We start from the raw sequence: 20,112 nt of genomic DNA on the forward strand, positions 1-20,112 counted from the left end.
AACAGACTTGAATGCAGTGAAAAACAATAAACAAACACAAAGCAATTAACAAGCAGCTGTGAAGACGTCACTCACAGCCACTCTCCTTCCAACATTTTCAACTCACACCCTTGACTATGGTTTAGTTTCAGAGTCCTGATATCAATGCAAAGAGAACTGGAGAATCCTGAGACGAAAGCCACTTCCTCTTTCACCGAACGGATAAACTTCCACACTCTGAGGCCAAAACGCTGCCAATTTAACGGCAGCCCCATTTAGTTGAACCACACCCAACCACAAGTGAAACTCCCTTATCTCCTGTAGTATTTACACAGCTGCTCTTTCGTAGTCATTGCCCTGCATCTGCATATGTCAATGAATGTCTCTTCATCCGAATCCAGCGAGGATAATGAGGATGATGTATTACTCCCTAATGGGCTGTCTGCCATGATCCCCTCTGAGGATCCCATTTCACAGTCACTCCCTGCTTCCAACGCTTCGCTGTCCGAAGCAGTCGGCAGTAAAACTGGCCTCTGACACTGGGAGGATTCACCCACATCCACCCCCACAGTCCTTGGGGCAGGAGCTGGCCCAGAGCCAACCACAACAGGATGGGAGCACTGAATCATGGGATCCTGTCCTTTTGTACCAAGACATCCACAATGATCTACCTAACATCCTTAGCTCATTTCTACTTTGGATAGAATTCCATACGCAATTTCTTTAGGCAGATAAAGATCCCAAGATAAATGTAGCAATTGCAAAGTCTGTGTTTGTAGCTTCTAACAGTTTTCTTGACAGAAAAGTAGGCTACGGACAACTACAGGACTTTTTCATTATGCAAGTTGTATTGTAATTTCTACTATGTTCATAAGTTTCTTTTGAAGTCTGGGTCAGTGATATACAATAAAGTTTGATGGGCTGACATTGTTTGAAGCAGAAATGACACCTGCTTTCTAATACAATAATGGGCACAGGCAGCCTGGAGACATTGGGGGGGGGGGGAGGGAGAATGATTCAGGTTTATTAACTACCGCCTTGAGGAAACCGATACCACCTTGAAATTATTTTGCGGAAATAATCCACAATTTCCCGCACCTAGAAAATAATCAACTCAAAGACCATTCAGAACCCTGTTTTGCACATTAATAAAACCATGCAGGTACATGCTTATTTTTAGCCTTGTAAATCATAGCCTGCTGCTGTCTACAAACAAAATGAAGCCCTCGTGAAGATGTTTGTAAATCTGTCAACAAAAAGCCACCTAATGTAATATATTAACTATCTATGTTTGAGGCTCTTTAAAAGGTACGTGTCAAGGGCCATAGTTAAAATCTGTTCCAGTATAGGAATAGATTTTTTGCTCTTTAGCCTCTCATAAAAAATGCCCCGTTCTGGGGAGTTGCAGAGACATCATGGCCTCTACTTCAACATGCAAAATAAAACTAACATTTTAGCTCAGTTTCCTCTAGCCTGCTCTGGAAGCCACCAAAAAGTGATAGGATATAGCTTTGGATCATGGGATGGGTAATGGATACTTGACAGTCTTTCCAACTCCATCCAATGCGGACAAAGTTGCTGAATTCTGATCATTCCTTTATAATACAATAAGATTACATCGGTTTACCTTTTAAACCAGTTATTAAACAGTTTATTACTCTTGGACTAATCCCAGCTATCCAAATGGAAGCAATATTTCTGTAAACAGTTGCAGTTTATTTGCAGTGGAGCAATCAATCCCTTTTTTTGTACATATGCAGTCAACTTTTGGTTAGGTTGTCCCTGTTTATGATAAATAATTCAAATGTCATTATCAGGTGTGACCTTTCATTCTGACAAGAAAAACTGTGCTACAGGCTTGTGTTAAGTATAAAATAAATGATCTCAATGATTGTCTGAGTGTTTCAGGTTTTTTTCTTTCTAAAGTGAAGAACTCAAATAGGTTTTACTTTATCTCCCCAAGGTAGATACTTTATCTCAGCCAGCCTTCTTTATTATAAATAACATGGAAAATCAATATTAAGTTTGTAAATCTAAGGGAATATTCTGTTAGGCTATACTTACACTTACAATGAAACACAGTGTACTACTTTATACAGTGATAGTAACTGACTTGCTAATTTTAATATTAGGCAGTTGAAAACCAAGGTACTTTTTTTCATGTGTTCAGCAAAAATTATCTCATGAATTATTGTGATTCACTAAAGGTCCAGGTTATTAGAATATTGAACATACCCCAATCTTGTTCTGATTCCCAAAAAACAACGACCCCCCATTAATATGTACTGGATTTTTGCAAAGTCAGGGCAAATGGGGAACTGCAACTTCAACTTTTGGTACTGGTTGCTGTTGGCATCCAAGCACAATTAACTTTTTTTTTCCTTTAGAGAAAATCTATCTAGATAAATATCTGAAAATATATGAAAATTGATATTCTTCTCCTCCATAAGGGGAAAATGTATTTCCTCTCCTATATTTGAGGTCTCTGAGATGAAGAAGCCTACTCTATCTCTCCATTAATTTAAAACTAAAAGGTTTTTTTTTTAATTGGCCCTGTTTATAGTAAGAAAAGGAAGGATCTATTCCATAATTTTTAATTGGGTCACCAGGAGAAGGATTATTCTTAGCTTGGCCTGATCTTGAATATTTGCAGAAGAGATTTGAATTTTGCCTTATGACAGGATAAAACAAACTTCAGGCAAGTCTGTTCCCCTTTCAAGTTTTTTGTCTTACAATTCTAAAATTCACCTGTCATCTTGGAAATCACAACCTTGTTCAAAGGGACAGTAATAGACTGTCACTGTCATGCAGGTCTGGCTAGAAATAGACTTCCACCATCTTTTAAAGAAAATATGTTTATTACAATGAATAAGCAGTTTGTTATTTGCTGTGTCAATAATTCCCTGTGCTCAGTGGTTCTGACATTTATTATTTCTGAAAAGTGGTCAAGATTAATGAATACTTTACTAAACTTGATTTAAATTTGAATGAGAAGACAAACGCAAGTCATGACCCATCTGCCATATTAGGACTATTCCATTAGCTTCAGGGCTATAACACAGATAGTCCTCGAATTACAACCATTCATCTAGTTCAAAGCTACAATGGCACTGAAAGATATCATTGATTATCATTGTTCACTTATGACTGACGCAGCATCCTCGTGGTCACATGATTTACATTCAGAGGCTTGACAATTGGCTCATATTTATGATGGTTGCACTGTCTTGAGGTTATGTTGTCCCCTTTTGCGACCTTCTGACAAGCAAAGTCAATGGGAAAACCAAATTCACTTAACCATGTTAACTAACTTAACAACGGCATAGAAATCCAATAAATAAATAAATAAATAAATAAATAAATAAATAAATAGGTAGGTAGGTAGGTAGGTAGGTAGGTAGGTAGGTAGGTAAGTAAGTAAGTAAGTAAATAAATAAATAAATAAACTTAAGTGATTCACTTAATAAATGTGCCAAGAAAACCCATAAAATGGGACAAAGCTCACTTAACACAGTTCTTACTTAGCAACATAAATTCTGGGCTCAATTGCGGTTGTAACTCAAGGACCACCTGTACTGACGTTTTATACACTGACTCAAAAATACCTAGCAATTTGAAAATGAATAGCAAGGCAGGCCATGAAGTATAAAGTATAAAATATATCTGTCATCAGGCATGGGGAAATTGATTCCCCTGGACCTTTTTTGTTTTATGTATGGTTTCTATGAGATGCATGATTGCTTTTTATATTAAGGGTTTTAAACTGCTTTTACTATTGGATTTGAACTTTTTTATTGTTGTGAGCCACTTCGAGTCTCCGAAGAGGGGCGGCATACAAATCTAATTAATAATAATAATAATAATAATAATAATAATAATAATAATGGCACTGAATAAAGCAGCTACATGCAAAACACAATTGCAAAAGAGCATTTTACTTTGATGACTCAGGTGGAAGCATTTTTCATTAACATTTTTCATGTTTTATTACTGAGCTGATATGTAATATTCTTTCAATCTATCTATCGTGTCTAAAAGGATATAATCTAGGAATTTCAAACTATTGAGACAACATCTTGCCTTTTCTATTTCTTCTTTTTCTTAGTGGTGTAGAGATTTTTTTTTCTTGTCTTTTTTTTTTTGCTTTCCTCTTTCTGCCTAGCACAATCTTTCTTGCCTTCACTGAGAAGAGATTTAACTTGCTTCCTTGTTGCCTTTGTCATGGAGAGATCTTGTTCAGGCTGGCTACAGGCAGCCTTTCTATTTTGGTGGCATTTTTGCAAGATAACCTGTACACTTCTTCTTCTTGGATCCCCTGTAAGCCTAGCATTTTATTACACATTTCTGGAAATAAAATGTTACTTTGTCACTGTTATTATTTTTTTAAGGAATGTTTCAAATTGGCTCAATTCTTTTAACATACTATTGAAATATTCTACTAAACATGTCATTCTACTTAGAGTGAGTAGGTTCATGAATCATCTCTAAATATTTATTCTGGTCACAGGAAACCTCTGTCCAGTGTCTCCCAGCTCACACAGCACCCTCCCACTCACTAGCACCTTCATCACCTCAAAATCAACTTCACTGTTTTCTAAGATTTCTTCACTGTTATCCTAAGATTTTTATTAATATTGCTTCTTCATTGCTTATTTGACCCCTATGACAATCATTAAGTGTTGTATCACATGATTCTTGACAAATGTATATTTTATTTTATGTACGTTGAGAGCATATGCACCAAGACAAATTCCTTGTGTGTCCAATCACACTTGGCCAATAAAAATTCTATTCTATTCTTCTATTCTATTCATCTTCATATTTGAGATCTATCTCCAAAAAAATAAGTCCTTTTTTTCAGGTATGAGATTATGGAGAATGTGGATGTTGAAAAGTATTTATGAATAGGAAAACTATGGAGATAGAGGTACCCAAGTGTGAAAAGTGTGAATAGGAAAATGATGGAAAAGTGCCCTGACAGATACAATTGTGTTTGCAGAAATAACAAGGGAAAACGTTGTATGGTATTAAGAGATACAGAACATGCATGCATTTATCCCTCCTTTCCCAGTAAAGGGCTCCCCAGAAGCTACCAAGATGAGCAAATTGTTCTTTGAAAACAATTCCCCATCTGGAAGCATTCATACTGGCTGTTGCATTCCCAAGGAAAGTCATTTCCTAATCTTTTTCTCCCTAGAAACTGTTTTGAATCCAGAAGATGAATGGGGAAAACAATAACTAATTATGGTGCAATTGTATGCATAGTTACTCTGAAACAAATTTGATTTTTTTTTTCCTGCTCAGAAAGCGTATCACTCCACTGAGGTAACTGGATATTTAAAGGAGAGAGTCTGTATACTGTATGATCAAAACCAGAAATGTGCTCTCCTCAAAAAATCTGACTCTTGCTTGGATATTAGAAAAAAATATATTGCAATTTGGGGCTCCATTGTCTCTAATGAATGCTAGACAGAGCACAAAAATCATCTACAACAGCAAAAAAAATTTCCAATTCTAATAGAGAGTAAAAACCACAAAACTGGTTAAATTTTAAAAACTGTATACTTTTGACCTGTAATGAGTTACAGACTTGTGAAATAATAACTCACAATCCAATCAAGTAATTTTGTCCACACTCAGCAAAGTAATTAATAATAGTAAGAACCAAGTTTGTCTTATCTGAAAGTGCTCCTCCCCTCCCTGGAGGGGAGTTCAGAAACATACCAATGATGACAGGAACATATTCCTTTTTCTACTGATAGTGGAGTGAGGGCAGAATGCAGTTGCCTTGGCAATAAAGTTTCTTTTTCTCACACACAATATTTTAGATTTGGTGAATCCATCTGCATTCAGAGCTGTGATAAAACTGTTACATCTGAAGATTGCATGGGTTGAAATAATATTTTTCCTGTGGTTCCCTATTGGTTATGCACCAAATGGGGGAGCCAAAATAAATGGCTTCAAAGAGGTGGGTTCTCCGTTATTTTTTAAGAGCAAATCTTTAGCAGGTTATGTCATGAAGTTACATGTTCTAATAGTCCCAATCAAGCTTTCTTTTCTGAATAGAACACCAAAGAACAATGCTCACTCTAACAGAAATGGAAAAGCAAAGCAGAAGAGAAACACACTGAATAACACATTCCTCAAATAAACTGCTTTCAACAATTACAAAAGTTTTTATCTGCTTGTGTGAGCCATAGATAGATTGCTAGTGTGGCATGAAAGCACTGTGGATGTCTTCACAACAAAGATCCTTTCCTAGCACCTCAGAGTAGAAGAGAGTCTCTCAAGTAATTTTGTTGCGCAAAAAAACCAGAGGCCTCCTCCTTGGTATCCATAGAAGCATAACAACTGATTCTTGTTTGAACTGTACTATACCCAAGCCAATAAATTTTTATTTGACTTTAGTAGGCTATTATCTGTAAACATGTTCTTGTTATCTGCTCAATACTCCTGACTTGTTTGCAGGAAGAGGGGAAAAAAATAATGTGTCAGTATCTCACATAGCCAAAACAAACTTTTTACAGAAGGAAAACAGTTCAGTTTACACTTTACCTTCAGCACAGTGATATTCCACGCAAAACTTTCGATTGCTTTGCTGAGTTTTCTTCCTTTCAAACCTTCCTTTGTTCCTAGGTTGTGTAGTTCTTCATGGAGCTCCATTCCTAACAAAATATGGGGGACAATAATTACAGGCAGTTATTGAAGGAAAGTAAATTTTTTAAAAGTTGTAACTTTATTATGATTCAGACGTTTTGCAGACAATAGGTAATCAATTTGGTGCAGGCAAAATCTGATACCTTGATGATCAATAGTTTCCCTGCCTGAAATCATGTTTTAATAAATCAATAATTAATTTATAACCACTATGCTCCAAAATACCAAAAAAACCTAGCACCATTTATTTGCAACAATACTTGAGGTCCTACAACCTGGTAAGTAGGTAAACAACCTACAAAGATTGAATAAAAAGTAATGGCTCCAGCTTCATAACTTTAGTTTAAATGGGAATACTTGATTAAATGAAACAAGAAAATAATCCTTGGAATGAGCTTTCTTGTTGCCAATATTTACAGTACTTGTCCACATAATCATCACCATTCTCTACTTGATTCTGCCAACAATGGACAATGTTCTTAAAACTAATAAAATAATTTTGTTCAACTAGGGCTTCATTGTCTTTTCCACCTCTTCATTTGAATCCAGCTGATGTTTACACAGGTATTCCTTCAATTTTGGGAAATATAGAAGTTGTATAACACCAAGTCCGAGGTATTTGGTGAATGGGAAAACACAATGACATCCACTTGGTGACTGAAACGGCCTTTGGGGTGATTTGTTAAAGTGTGAGACCTAGCATTATCATATTGCAAGAGATTTTCCTCCTTAAACTTCCAAATCTGAGTTCTTTTCAATTGTACCAAAGTTTTGTGTGTTGCAGTACAGCACTGAGTTGGTAAGCGGTACTCAGTTCAAGAAAATCCTTACATCTGCATCCCCCAAAAACTATGACCATGAATTTTCTTGGGTTTTAATTTCCCCACTTTCACATCCAGATAAAGCTTTATGATTATATTCCATGGGCTGAAGCTTCATTTCTGGGTCATAATTATGAGCCTGTGTTTTATGGCTGTCACAATACTTTGAAGCAATTCTTCATCTTCCTTATCACAGCATGACAGTAATTGCTGGCAAATTTCAATTTTTGAAACTTTAATCTCTACAGTTGGCATGCAAAGAACACATCTTGTTATTAACTTTCTAACACATCATTTTGCGACCCATACTTTTCTGTGAAATGTCAAGCTGGACAGTAATTTCCCTTTGAGTGATATGTTGAATATCCTTAATTGGACTTAGTTATATGAAATGTAACATAAATTTTTATACAAGACATTTGTTTAAAGGAGATTTTGAAAATTTACTATGTGAAATTCTAAATAATTAATTTTTAACACATGATAAATTATAAGTCAAAATGTATTTTAGAGGCACTTAGTTATGATAAAATAGGTGACAAGAAAAACAAACATTGAGAAAAGAGATTAAGAAAGAGGAAGAAGCAATAGGCCTAAAATTAAGAGGAACAAGAAATAATAATTATTTTGGAAAGTTAAGCTAACAGCGGTTAAAAGTTGGAGTTAAAATCTAGATTGATGGAGAACTCAGAAGACAACATTAAGCTCTCTTTTTGGAGATAGTTTTTTTCGGCGACATATACCTAGAACAGTGATGGCAAACCTATGACAAGGGTGCCACAGGGGACATGTGGAGCCATATCTGCTGGCATGCGAGCCGTTGCTCTAGCTCAGCTCTAATGTGCATGTGTGTGCAGCCAGCTGGTTTTGGGCTCGCATAGAGACTCTGGAAAGGCGTTTTTGGCTTCCAGAGAGCCTCTGGGGGGTGGGGGGGATGATTTAACCTCCCCCAGCTCTAGGGAAGTCTTTGGAGCCTGGGGAAGGTGAAACATGAGTCTACTAGGCCCAGCAGAAATTGGGAAACAGGCCATTTCCGGCCTCCAGAGGGCCTCCGGGGAGGTGGGGGAAGCTGTTTATATCCCTCCCCAGACATTAAATTATGGGTCTGGGCACTCGTGCATACGTGATAGCACCTGCACATACTCTTTCGGCACTCGAGGGAAAAAAAGGTTTGCCACCACTGACCTAGAATAAAGAGTTTTTCTGATATGTAAATGTTATAATAACAAGAAATTTTGGAAGAGCGATAGTTTAAAATTTGTGAAAAACCATCAGCCTGCTAATTATGAGGTGAGTTAGAATAAAAAACACTCTGGGAAAGGTAAAGAGGGTAGAAGAGGAAGTAGAAGGGGGAGTAAGAGCAGGACTAGAGAATGGTAGAGGGGGAGTGAAGGAGTAAGAAGGAAGGAGGAGGAGATAGAGAGAGGGGGAGGGGAGTGCTAGAAAAAAAAGAGGGGCAGACTGATGATTGTTGATGTAAGGGTATATACCTGTTAACTTGTATGTGATGTAGAGGAGGAGGAAAAAAGAAATGTAACATTAATATCACAGGTTATTTTCTTTTTTCTTAATCACATGAAACTGCTTTTTTGGGGGGGGGTTGCATTTTTTGGACCAGCAATGCACAGTACAGTCAATAGAGTTATCATTATAAACAACATGCATTCAGTGACAAATTTCAGTTGGATGATGGATGAACATCATCAACATCAGTTGGAGGAACTTTTCCAGCAGCCAAAATTATGGACCACTACTTAAAGAGTACTGAAGGTTCATTTCATGAATAGTGACTTAATTTTAACAGTAGTTTCCCAGCAACTGAAGCAAAGAAGAAGATTCTAAAGAACACATCGGAGCTTTTAAGGTATTAGTAGAGCCATGTGTTGGCAACTTAAAACTGGAAATATTCCTTTCCATTCAACCCACATAGTTTGTTTTCTGTTAATGTGACTGGTCATGCTTTCTGAAATGGAAAGGGAAAAGCTGGTTTGAGGTTTGCATCTGTCAACTATACCTTAAAGCAACAGTACTGATATCTCTGGTTTAAAGATATTTGTAAGAAGTGCTATGCACATGTCTACCATGCTTCAAATAATCTTTTTCCCTTCAACTGTTGATCCTTCTACATCCCTAACTTTTATTTGGCTGTTTTATCCTAACCTAACACTGACTTCCACAAAAGACATGAGGTTTATCCCAAAGTTTCATGAAGAGTCATCGTCTCCGTTTGCAGATGTGCCAGTCTCCCACATAAGTATTTATTCTTGTTTATTTCCTTCTGAAAAAAATTAAAAGCTAAATTGCTGAGAACAAAATGAAAACAAACAGTAGTGCAAGCAATTAACTTTTATCCAGTGTATGCAGGGGTATGCTAAATACTGGATTCACTAAAATCAATTCAAACCATGGTTATACTGTCTGACCTGGGTCTTTTTAAACCGTTACAGTGATATTAATCTGGTTGATAAAATGTAATTAGGTCCATTTAAGCATGTTTCTAACAAAGTAATCAGGCTTGTTACAGACACTTGTAAAGCTTAAATTAATGAAAATCTATTTAATTAAACACATGCTATTTTTTAATTAGAGTAATCTCTAACCCAGTTATGTTATTCAAAATGCATACACATATACACATAGCTTTTAGGAAGGGAAAGGGCTTTTAATATTTTTTAAAGGCAGACATATTTCTTGAGTAGCACATTGCAGATAAAAATGAAACTATTTCAAATGCTAATTCATTGGAGACTAATTTTTAAGAATGACAAATGATGATTCCACAAATTGCACTAAGCAAAAATTTAGTTTATTTGGGTTCCTTTAACATTTCAGTCCCCAACCTAGCCTCTTCCAGATATGCTGGGACTACAATTCCCAGAATTCCCAAGTCTGGGAAGTCAAACCTAGTGTGCAGTAATGAACAGAGCCACTGTCATTTTAATTGTTCAGGGTTCAGCATGTTTTATGAACTTGATAAAATATTCATAAAACATGGCTTAATGCAATCCGTTTTATTATTATACTTATCTCTCTGTCATAGTTCCCTCTAAGCTGAGCAGTGAGCAATCGCTCACTTAAAAATCATCATCAACTCAGAATTTTCCAAACCTGCCCAGAAGCCGAGAGGGAAAGAGTGAGAGGGAAGGAGACAGAGAGGAAGAGAGGAAGAGAGAGAAACAGATAGAAAAAAGAGAGGAAGAAAAAGAGAAAGAAAAAGAATGGGAGTAAGGAAGAGAGAAAGAAAATCAAAATCTAGTTTGAAACTAGCTCAACTATATAAGTGGCATTTTGATATTGATAGAGTTGCCCTATTATGAGCCCACTGTTATAGACACACAAAATAGTATTTTATTTTGAAATTCTCTGAGGCAAAACAGGGTGTTTTTTTATTTGTTTGTTTGTTTGTTTTATTTATTTACTTATTTATTTACTTATTTATTTATTTATTATTTTTGTGCCGCCCAGTCCCGAAGGGACTGCCGCTCAGACACTATACTTTTCCGCCCACCCACCCCAAAAATTAGAAGGAACACTGCTCTCTGTGTACTTTTATCCAGATAAAAATAGGCGCTACCTGTAAAAGTTGTTTTATTTCTGCTTGTGTGATCAGAAAGAGAATGTTAAGGGTGGACCATGTGAAGAATATAAACTATAGCCTAATTCCCTTCAAAATGTAGGACTTATGTCTCACTATTATTACACTTCACCATCTGGTTCTACTAATTACTGCACAATATCCTACATGGGATCTTGTAATGAAATCTCACCACCTACAGTTATTTAGAAAGTTGTAAAAGGATGTTTAAACAACAACTTAGTGTAGCACACATGAGTACAGTACAATATGTTTCAGCAAGATATTGGGATGTTCTGTGTGTTCTTTTTTTTATCAACTGCATGGGCAGAACTAAGCATAAGCTTTACCTTGTATTGTGGTTAAATGGAGTAGGTTTGTTTGGTGCAACAAAAAAGGATTAATATTAACTGCAAGCAATTTTAAAGAAACTCATTCCAAATGATTAGTGCTAGTTACATGATTGACTAGAGTCCTCGGAGAGGGGCGGCATACAAATCCAATTAGATAGATAGATAGATAGATAGATAGATAGATAGATAGATAGATAGATAGATAGATAGATAGATAGATAGATAGATAGATAAAAAAGATACGACTCTATATGCCACCTGTGTGCTATAGGTTCGCCATTACCCCGCCCTATACCATTTCAGTGACTGTCCTTATAAGATTTTTTTTTAATGTGCTAAGAAAACTGTTATGTAGAAATCAAATAAATACATTCTCAAATCCAAGTTTTAAAAATGTAATGCCCTAGAGTAGTGCAAATTTATTATGAAATGTTTAGGCTCCTATGATACATACAGTTTGTTGGACATAGAAAAAACCATATTATAATGTACATTACTCAAAGTATGTTACCTGCTTTCTGACACTGAATGATTTTGTCGTAAACAGTATCTGCTGTTTCTACAAGTAATTTGCTCTCTTGAATCATCTGTTAGAGGAAATAAAATGAGGAAATGTCAGTTTGATCATCTGTATTACAACTATTTGATGTTCAATATAACACAACATGTCAAAAAGATTGGGGGTTTTTTTCCATTTCTGTAAAATGTTTGCCATTCCATAATAACCAATGCAAAGGGTGCTGATGAGGGAAAGACAATGAACCTTTGTTTATGTCAAGTAGAAATTATCCTGACAATTAGGAGGAAATGCAACAAGTAATAGCAATAGGCTGGAGATAATTACAAAGCTATTTAGTTTCTGCACAATACTAAACAAGTTGTACATAAAACTACATGGGGAATGGAATCTTCCAAACATGAGGAGCTCTAAATATGGTCCCCATATTAATATTCTCCATATTAAATAATCTTTCAGAGCAAATTTGGGGCATGCTGTGCATCTCCAGCAAAGAAAGAGACCAGTCCTATTCAGTAACAATCATTCACATGAGGATAAATGTAATACTTTCGGATTTGTTTCATCCAAATTCATTGAACTTCATAATATTTAGGGGGGAAATGCTTATTAAGCACTGCTCACAACATACAAAAGGAAGATAAAATAAAAGTGCAAAAATCAAGAGAGATAGCAGTATCCTGGTGGAAGCATTAATAGGCACCGAGATTCTTGCTCAATCACATTCCATGGCGCATTCTAACAAGCACAAAAACAGTGCATGCTCCCTGGAAGTTTTTAAAAGGCATTTGTGTTACGATATTTTAAAAAAGTATACATTTGAGTAGTAAGAAAATGCAGTATTTTTACAACATAATTGCAGCTTCCATGGGAAAAAATTGCAACTCCTGCTATTTTGTGCATATACAGGACAGCTGAAAAACAACGGGAAATAGCATTTATTTCTTGGCATTGAGCCCCTGAAAGCATAATTTTGGAGAGTTTGGGGAGCTATAAAAAGGGGTTTTCAGGGGCCATTGAGCCCAGGCTTCGTGCCTGTATTTTCACATAGCTCTGGTACAGTACAGTGTTGAATGTGTTTATAACACAGTCCAATGTTATACACAATAAATGATGCAATAAAGAGAGAAATGTATCATGTCAACACATTTGTCTTTATTTCAGGATGATGTGCCATTTATGCACAGTCCCCTATATCTGTGAGAGGAAAAGATGATATAGAGCATTTCAAATTCCCTCTTTTGTAAAGCCTGTTTTTTAATTATTCATGCATGAATTTATTTAATTTAAAATAGATGATACTATCATTCAGGAACTTTCACGGCAGAGTATAACCATCACTTCCCTGCTATAATACATTATTTCTACTTTTAAATGTACATGCTGTCCTTTAAAACAATATTTTTCCAAAGCTGAATCGAAACACTATGTTAATTTAAAAATAATGGCTACAATATGCAATATATATGCAACAGAAGTAGAGGCAAAATATATAAATTAGTTAAGAATCTATATTCTGGCTTAAACATTAATATGTTAACCAATTAAATAAATATTAAATAAATAACAGATTAATAGAGTTAGAAGTCTTGGCAGTCTTCTAGTCCAATCCCTCTGTTAGATAAGCAAATCTTAAAATAAAAATGTTGCCCAGCCATTTCCAAATAACCCCATATCTTCTACACTGATCTCAAAGAACAAAATAATAAATAAAATGAAAATGAAAAATGAGTATCTTGCCTACAAATGATCTTCTCACCATTTTGGAATAAATAAAGAGGAAGATGGGTTTATGATGGTTAGATTTTTAACCCCTCTGTTATTTTGCTTTCTCTCTCTCTCTCTCTCTCTCTCTCTCTCTCTGTATGTGTGTTTATGTGTGTTTAAGTTGTGGTGGGTAGGCTTAATATTCTTGCCACCAATTTTCCCCACAATAGCAATCCTGTGTGTTAGGATGACAAATAGTTCTACAGCTTTGAGAATATTCTCACAAATACAAGTTGTATTACTATATTGGAATAGATTCAATTTTGGAAATTGCAATGAAATAATAATAGTTTTTTAAAAACCAAGTCTAATAAAAGTCTGACCAATATAAAGAGAATATAAGGAGAAACTAGAGGACAAGTCTAATAAAAAAGTTCTGACCAATATAAGGACCAATATAAGGAGAAACTAGAGGACACGTGACAGAGCAAAAATTGTCCTACTGGGACACAGAGACTATAAATTTTTCGCTTTCCATAAAAAGAATGAAATTAATTGCTGCCAGCCACTGCCTCAGACTACACAATAAAGGAAATGACTGTATAGTCTGAGAAATTGGAATGCAAATTAATCCAGAGTCATGTAAAGAACCTTACATGAAAGCTAAAGGAAAGAAGATAGTGTTAAAAGAACCCAAAGCATAAGACAAAAAATATGTTAGAGTTGAATGTCTACATACATGTGTGTAGAGGTCATAAAAGGAAAGAAAATATGTTGAATTTGAAACAAAGTATTTTGAATCCATATTCTAAAGGAATATTTTAAAAATAGATTGTTTACAATTCACTCTTCCTCCAGGCAAATATACATATTTATTGGAGGTTCATATTGCCTGTGTAGCAAAATGCTGGACCGAAGTGTGCCGGGGTGAAGCTTCAAATGGGACCATTCAAAAAATACACACACACACACACACACACACACACCAATGAAAAGATGGTCAAACAAACAAACCACCTGGTAACTGGCCTGTTCTGGATTGTAAGATTGGTTACCTTTCTGGAATACTTTTAAAGCATGGAAAACAAGAAGCCTCAAAAGCTATTTCATATTACTTTTCCTAATTAGTATTTTTTAAGTGTAATATCTTTAAAAAGAACAGAAGTGTGGCTATGGGTAAAAGCAGTGTTTCCCAACCTTGGCAACTTGAAGATATTTGGACTTCAATTCCCAGAATTCCCCAGCCAGAAAATGCTGGCTAGGGAATTCTGGGAGTTGAAGTCCAGATATCTTCAAGTTGCCAAGGTTGGGAAACACTGGGTTAAAGCCCTTATTTCATCCAAGTTCTCGTTGATCTGTTATGATATGTTTTTAAAAATTCTTTATTTTTATTTTGGCCCAGTACGTGCTGTGTTTACTGTAAACCGTGAGAGTGCTATTCTCACTTTAACCCAGCAACCAATCCCAAGGGGTGTCTGAGGTAAAATAGGGCGAGTGGCCTAAAATCACCTAGCAAACTTCCATAGCTTGAAAGCATACCTGGTCCTCTGCCTGCCTGATCAGATCAGATCAAATCAGATGAACAGAGTTGGAAGGGACCTCAAAGCTCATCTAGTCCAATCCTCTGCCCAAGCAGGAGACCCTTATCATGTACCTCTACCTAGGACTGAACTTACAACCTCCTGATTGTCAGGCAAGAGCTCCACCTCTAGGCCACAACAGCTGGGTGATCTTATCTCTGCAACCCAATCACAATCCCAAACTGGTGAGGTGTGGAGGACAATTTGCACCATTGTGCATGGAGATGCGAGGGAGGGTGGTGGTTGATGTCCATCCTAAAATCATTTTCTCATCCCAATGCTAAATAGGGTTTTGGAGCAAAGAATTTATAAAAGGCTACCATATCAATAAGTGGACTCTTCATTCTAGCTATAGTGCAGAACCAAGAAAAGATTGAAGATAGAATATAACTGTAATAGGAACAATGAGGCTTCTGCCTCTTATTCACTATGATCCAAAAATTTGACATTTACTTCCAATAGGAATAGAGTGGGGTTTTTTTTTCATCTTGTCATGTTTGCCATTTGTAAAATTCTATTAATCAACCATTCAGTGTTTTTGTTTAAAAGCTAGTCCTTAAAATTTTCATGTAGTATGCAATGTATTTCCCAATACATGTATATGCATTTCTAAGTTTTAAAAAACAGCCTAATTTATGCAATTTTATAAAGAACAGTCTGTAACAAAAATTAACAAAATCCATTAACAAAAATGGATTTTGTACATTCTGAGTACAGTACATGCATATTTAAATTGGTGATAAACTGCCTTTCAAAATTCAGGGAAGTATGAATTTTGAATGTTAATTTTTATATTGTTATTTTTTTTTACAGTAGATAGAGTTGCCTTCAAATATAAATTAAATGGGTTTCTCTCCCCCCGCCCCTTTTTAAACATGTGTTGTTTTCCTGATAAATATGAAAGCTAAGATTTTAATTGCTACTTTACCAACATATTACAGGTCATTCTTCTCACTGTACTGCACAATGGGATTGTATTTATATGCAGCCATCAATAACAGATTTTCAACTGATGTTCTTGCTGTAACTCAAATCAGGCAAGACCTAGCAGTTATAATTTCATTGGCTGTCAAGTAAGCTTTAAAATAGCCTCTTGGCAGTTTCTGAAATAAGTTTTGATTCATTTTGGTTTATTTCTGCAGGGTTTTATATTTTGAATTGCTATATTTCAGTCAGCTCCTAAATGACAGGTGAATATTAATCACATGCTTTCTCATTTCATTTATATTGAGATGTGCATTAAGGATGCATTTCTTTGCCTTTTATTTAAATTTGATTTTACAATCCTCTGCCTACCTAATTTAAATATCAGAGGACTTATTAGGAATGGCAGTGGAGGGAGAGGAGAACATGACATTTTATTATGTGTCAATATTTAGTTACCCTGTCTCTCCCAAAATAAAACATCCCCTGATAATAAGTCCAATCAGGCTTTTGAGTGCATGAGAATAAGGCCAAAAGCTTATTTAAGGGTTCAAAAAATATAAGATATTGTCTTATTTTCAGAGAAACACAGTATAAATAAATGACAAGTATTTCCTTAGTATTTTCCTAATTACATTGATATGTAAGTTTGGGGTGTTGTCTATTACCTATAAATCAGACAGGAGGTCACTGGTTTAGAAAAAATTAAGCCCCGTTTTTCGCAAAAATGGGGGCATTTTTGCCATCCCCCAACATCCAGGAGCTCTCTGCAGGCTTCCCAGAATCTTTGCCCATCCCATTTTTGCCAAAATAGGTTAAAAATGGCCCATTTTTCACAAAAATGGGGGTGTTTTTGCCTTCTACTTACCCCATCTAGCATGACTGGAGGAGGAATTCTGGAAGTTGAAGCCCACTAGTCCTAAAGCTGTCAAGTTTGGAGACCCATGGGTTAGGAGTTCGGGTGCAAGGGTCTTCAAACTTGGCAAGTTTAAGACTTGTGAACTTCAGCTCCCATTCCTGAGCTAGCATGACTGGAGGAGGAATTCTGGGAGTTGAAGTCCACTAGTAAAAGCTGTCAAGTTTGAAGACCCCTGGGTTAGGTATTAGGAGTGCAAGGGTCTTCAAACTTGGCAAGTTTAAGTCTTGTGGACTTTAAGTTTGAAGTTTCTAAAACATGTACATGGTTTTAAAAAGTATACATGGTTATAAAAGTATTCTGCTACACTGGTATTTTATTAAATAATATATTACTACACCATTTGGTTCAGAATACTTTTTTTCCCTTGTTTTCCTCCTCTAAAATCTAGATGTGTCTTATACTCTGGTGCGTCTTATACTCCGAAAAATATGGTATCTTCTTTTCGGTCATGTTCTCATCAAGTCCTAGATAAATAAATAATTAACTGCTAATTGATATTCATGGGTCTCCTAGGCATATCTCTCTCTCTTCCATTGTCACAATTTCTCCACTGCTTTCTATTAGCCTTCCCCACCGAATCCCAAAATTTTCCTTCTTACCAATGGGGCATTTGTTTTTTGTTAGAACTAATATCAATCTTTCTCTTAAATCTGCTGACAGTTCCATTTCTGTCCTAGCATCGTAATCTCAGTGACAATTTGAATCACAGAATCAAAAAAGTTGGATATTGATGTCAAGGCCAATTATTCCAATTCACATTCCGTGCAAAATATAATTAAAGCACCCAGACTTTGCTTAAGTATTTCCAGAAAAAAGTATCAGCATTTAAAATAGTCTATTCCATTGGGGGAGAGGGGGGAGGAGAAACCCATGGTGTTAAAAACTATCTCTAAATGTTCTGTGAAAATATGCTTCCTGAAATCTCCATTTACTGGGCTTGATCTTGTTTAACCTTGTCTCTTTTCATATCTTCTGCACAACAGCACTTCCAATATTTGAACATGCCTATCAAGTCTTCTTTAACCTTCTCTTTAGTGTGCTAAATATATCTAGCTCTTTAAAACATTTGTTGATCGGTTGTTAAAACCCTTATTAAAATGTGACTGAGAACTGGACTTCTTCTGCCAAAAAGCTTACTTTTTGCCACACTATTAGAAAGTCTAATAGAACACACACTTGTTATGGACTGCGCATGGCAGATAGAATGGCCTGCTTTTTTCTTTTGAATTTAAATATGTTTTTCCATAATACAAGTACCAAAAAGACTATAGGCAAGCTCAAACCTGATCATAAGCAGCAAGAACCTTCTTCTGCAGATCTGTCAGCGTTCCCAATGGTTCTAGATAAGGGAAGTTGTCCTTCATGCAGAGAACCACCGAAGGGACATTGTCGCTGTTCACAAGCCGTGTAGCCAAGGTCAAAATGCATTGCTTTAGACTGGTAATTGGTGGGAGGCCACAAAGTTCTTTCACAGACAGAATGGAATTCTAATGAAAATAGGAGGGGGGGAAAGTCAGTTATTCTCACTACTATCACCATGTACAGTATTTTTACAGATAGTTGAGACTCAGACTCAGCATTATATTATTAGTGTCTGCATGATTGGACAACAGTACCATAGTAAGTAGCAGCAAAGATGGGTGTCATTGTTGGCTTCAGTTATCCTAATTTCCATAGACTAGCATAATTTATAAATTAAGAAGACAGGTATAAGTACCAGATTCAGTACTGACAGGACCAAAAAGTCATATTCCATACATAACTCACAAACTGCAAAATGAACTTTCACAAGATATATATGAGACTGACACCAATTCATTTTGTTTTTGACAACTTTGAAGAGAGCTTACTTACCATAAGTAACATACTCTTTTCTATAAAGCTAAAAATATATTTGTGCAAAATTCTTTTCAAAACAAAATATCTCACTTAAAAAGGCTTGAGTCACAGTATATTCACTATCACGCTATCATATTTAGAAAGAAATGGTATGCACAGTATCTTAAATTCATATTTTTAGCTTTGATTTAAAGTTAGAGATTAATTTGGGCTGGAGCATTGAAGAGACAAACACTTCATGGTTAGAGAGCAAGAGAAGGCAAATCACAAAATCATGAGTGCCAACAACAACACACATGTCATGATTTGCATACGTTGCACCAGAAACTAGGATGCAAGTATATAACAGCATATGTGTGATGATATCACCATTCATGTATCATGCTAATGTTGTGGTTGCTGCAAATGCCACTGACATTTGCTAGTGCAAGGCAGGGGTGAATTCCAACTTACCTCTCTGCCGGTTCGCTCCCTCCCGCACCATGTGAGAGTAACAAAAAATCCCCTCCGCAAAAAGACGGAAAAAAGATGGTGACCACATACACACTCAGCTTCTGTGCATGCTCAGAAGGAAATTTTTTTTAAAAAAAATATTGAAATAATTTTTTTTTAAAATGGCAGTGCCCACAGACCGGCCCTGACTAATCCAGTTCGGTGACACCACAGTGATGTCACCAAAAGGTCCCCGGTTTGGGAGAACCGGTCCAAACTGGGAGGAACTCGTCCTGGCTGTAGGGTTGTCAAAATGGATTTGTTTGAGGGCTGGATCAGCACTGTAATTGTCCTCTGCAGGCCAGCTAGTGGTGGGGTCAGACCTCCTCTGCAGCACCCTGACAGCCAAAATGGGCCATGAGGGGACAACCCATGCCTGATTTATTTATTTATTTGTTTGTTTGTTTGTTTGTTTATTTATTAGATTTGTATGCTGCCCCTCTCCGAAGGGGCGGCTCACAACAGTAATAAAAACAATATAGCAATGGAACCAATCTAATGGGGATGCCTTCTCTGTTAGTTCATCAACTAACTACAACCAACCAACAGCTTCTCCTTCAGGAATCAGGACCCCACGGCAGTCATAGCCAGGTTTTAGGGCTTTCCTGAAGGCTAAAAGAGAGGGGACAGATCTTATACATTCAGGTACTAAAAATAAGAATTCAATCCAAAACTCTTGTTCCAAATAACAGTTCAAACACGATGCCTTTAGCAATCATGATAGAGAATTATTGAAGCCAAGTCTTACAA

At 36.2% G+C, this 20,112-nt stretch overlaps 1 protein-coding gene across 3 annotated transcripts in view; it reads right to left on the minus strand.

Moving 5' to 3' along the window:
- Positions 1-20,112, minus strand: part of PLCL1 (phospholipase C like 1 (inactive)) — a 213,032-nt gene that overhangs the window by 17,604 nt on the left and 175,316 nt on the right. For all 3 annotated transcript variants that reach the window (XM_070732099.1, XM_070732101.1, XM_070732100.1), the window contains exons 3-5: positions 18,315-18,518; positions 11,896-11,971; positions 6,535-6,644 (exon numbers count right to left, since the gene is read on the minus strand). In XM_070732099.1, the coding sequence (XP_070588200.1) occupies positions 6,535-6,644; positions 11,896-11,971; positions 18,315-18,518 (390 nt within the window). The remainder of the gene's footprint in view (positions 1-6,534; positions 6,645-11,895; positions 11,972-18,314; positions 18,519-20,112) is intronic.

The sequence above is a fragment of the Erythrolamprus reginae genome, chromosome 1 (assembly GCF_031021105.1).
Source record: "Erythrolamprus reginae isolate rEryReg1 chromosome 1, rEryReg1.hap1, whole genome shotgun sequence".
In the NCBI taxonomy this organism is placed as follows: domain Eukaryota; kingdom Metazoa; phylum Chordata; class Lepidosauria; order Squamata; family Dipsadidae; genus Erythrolamprus; species Erythrolamprus reginae.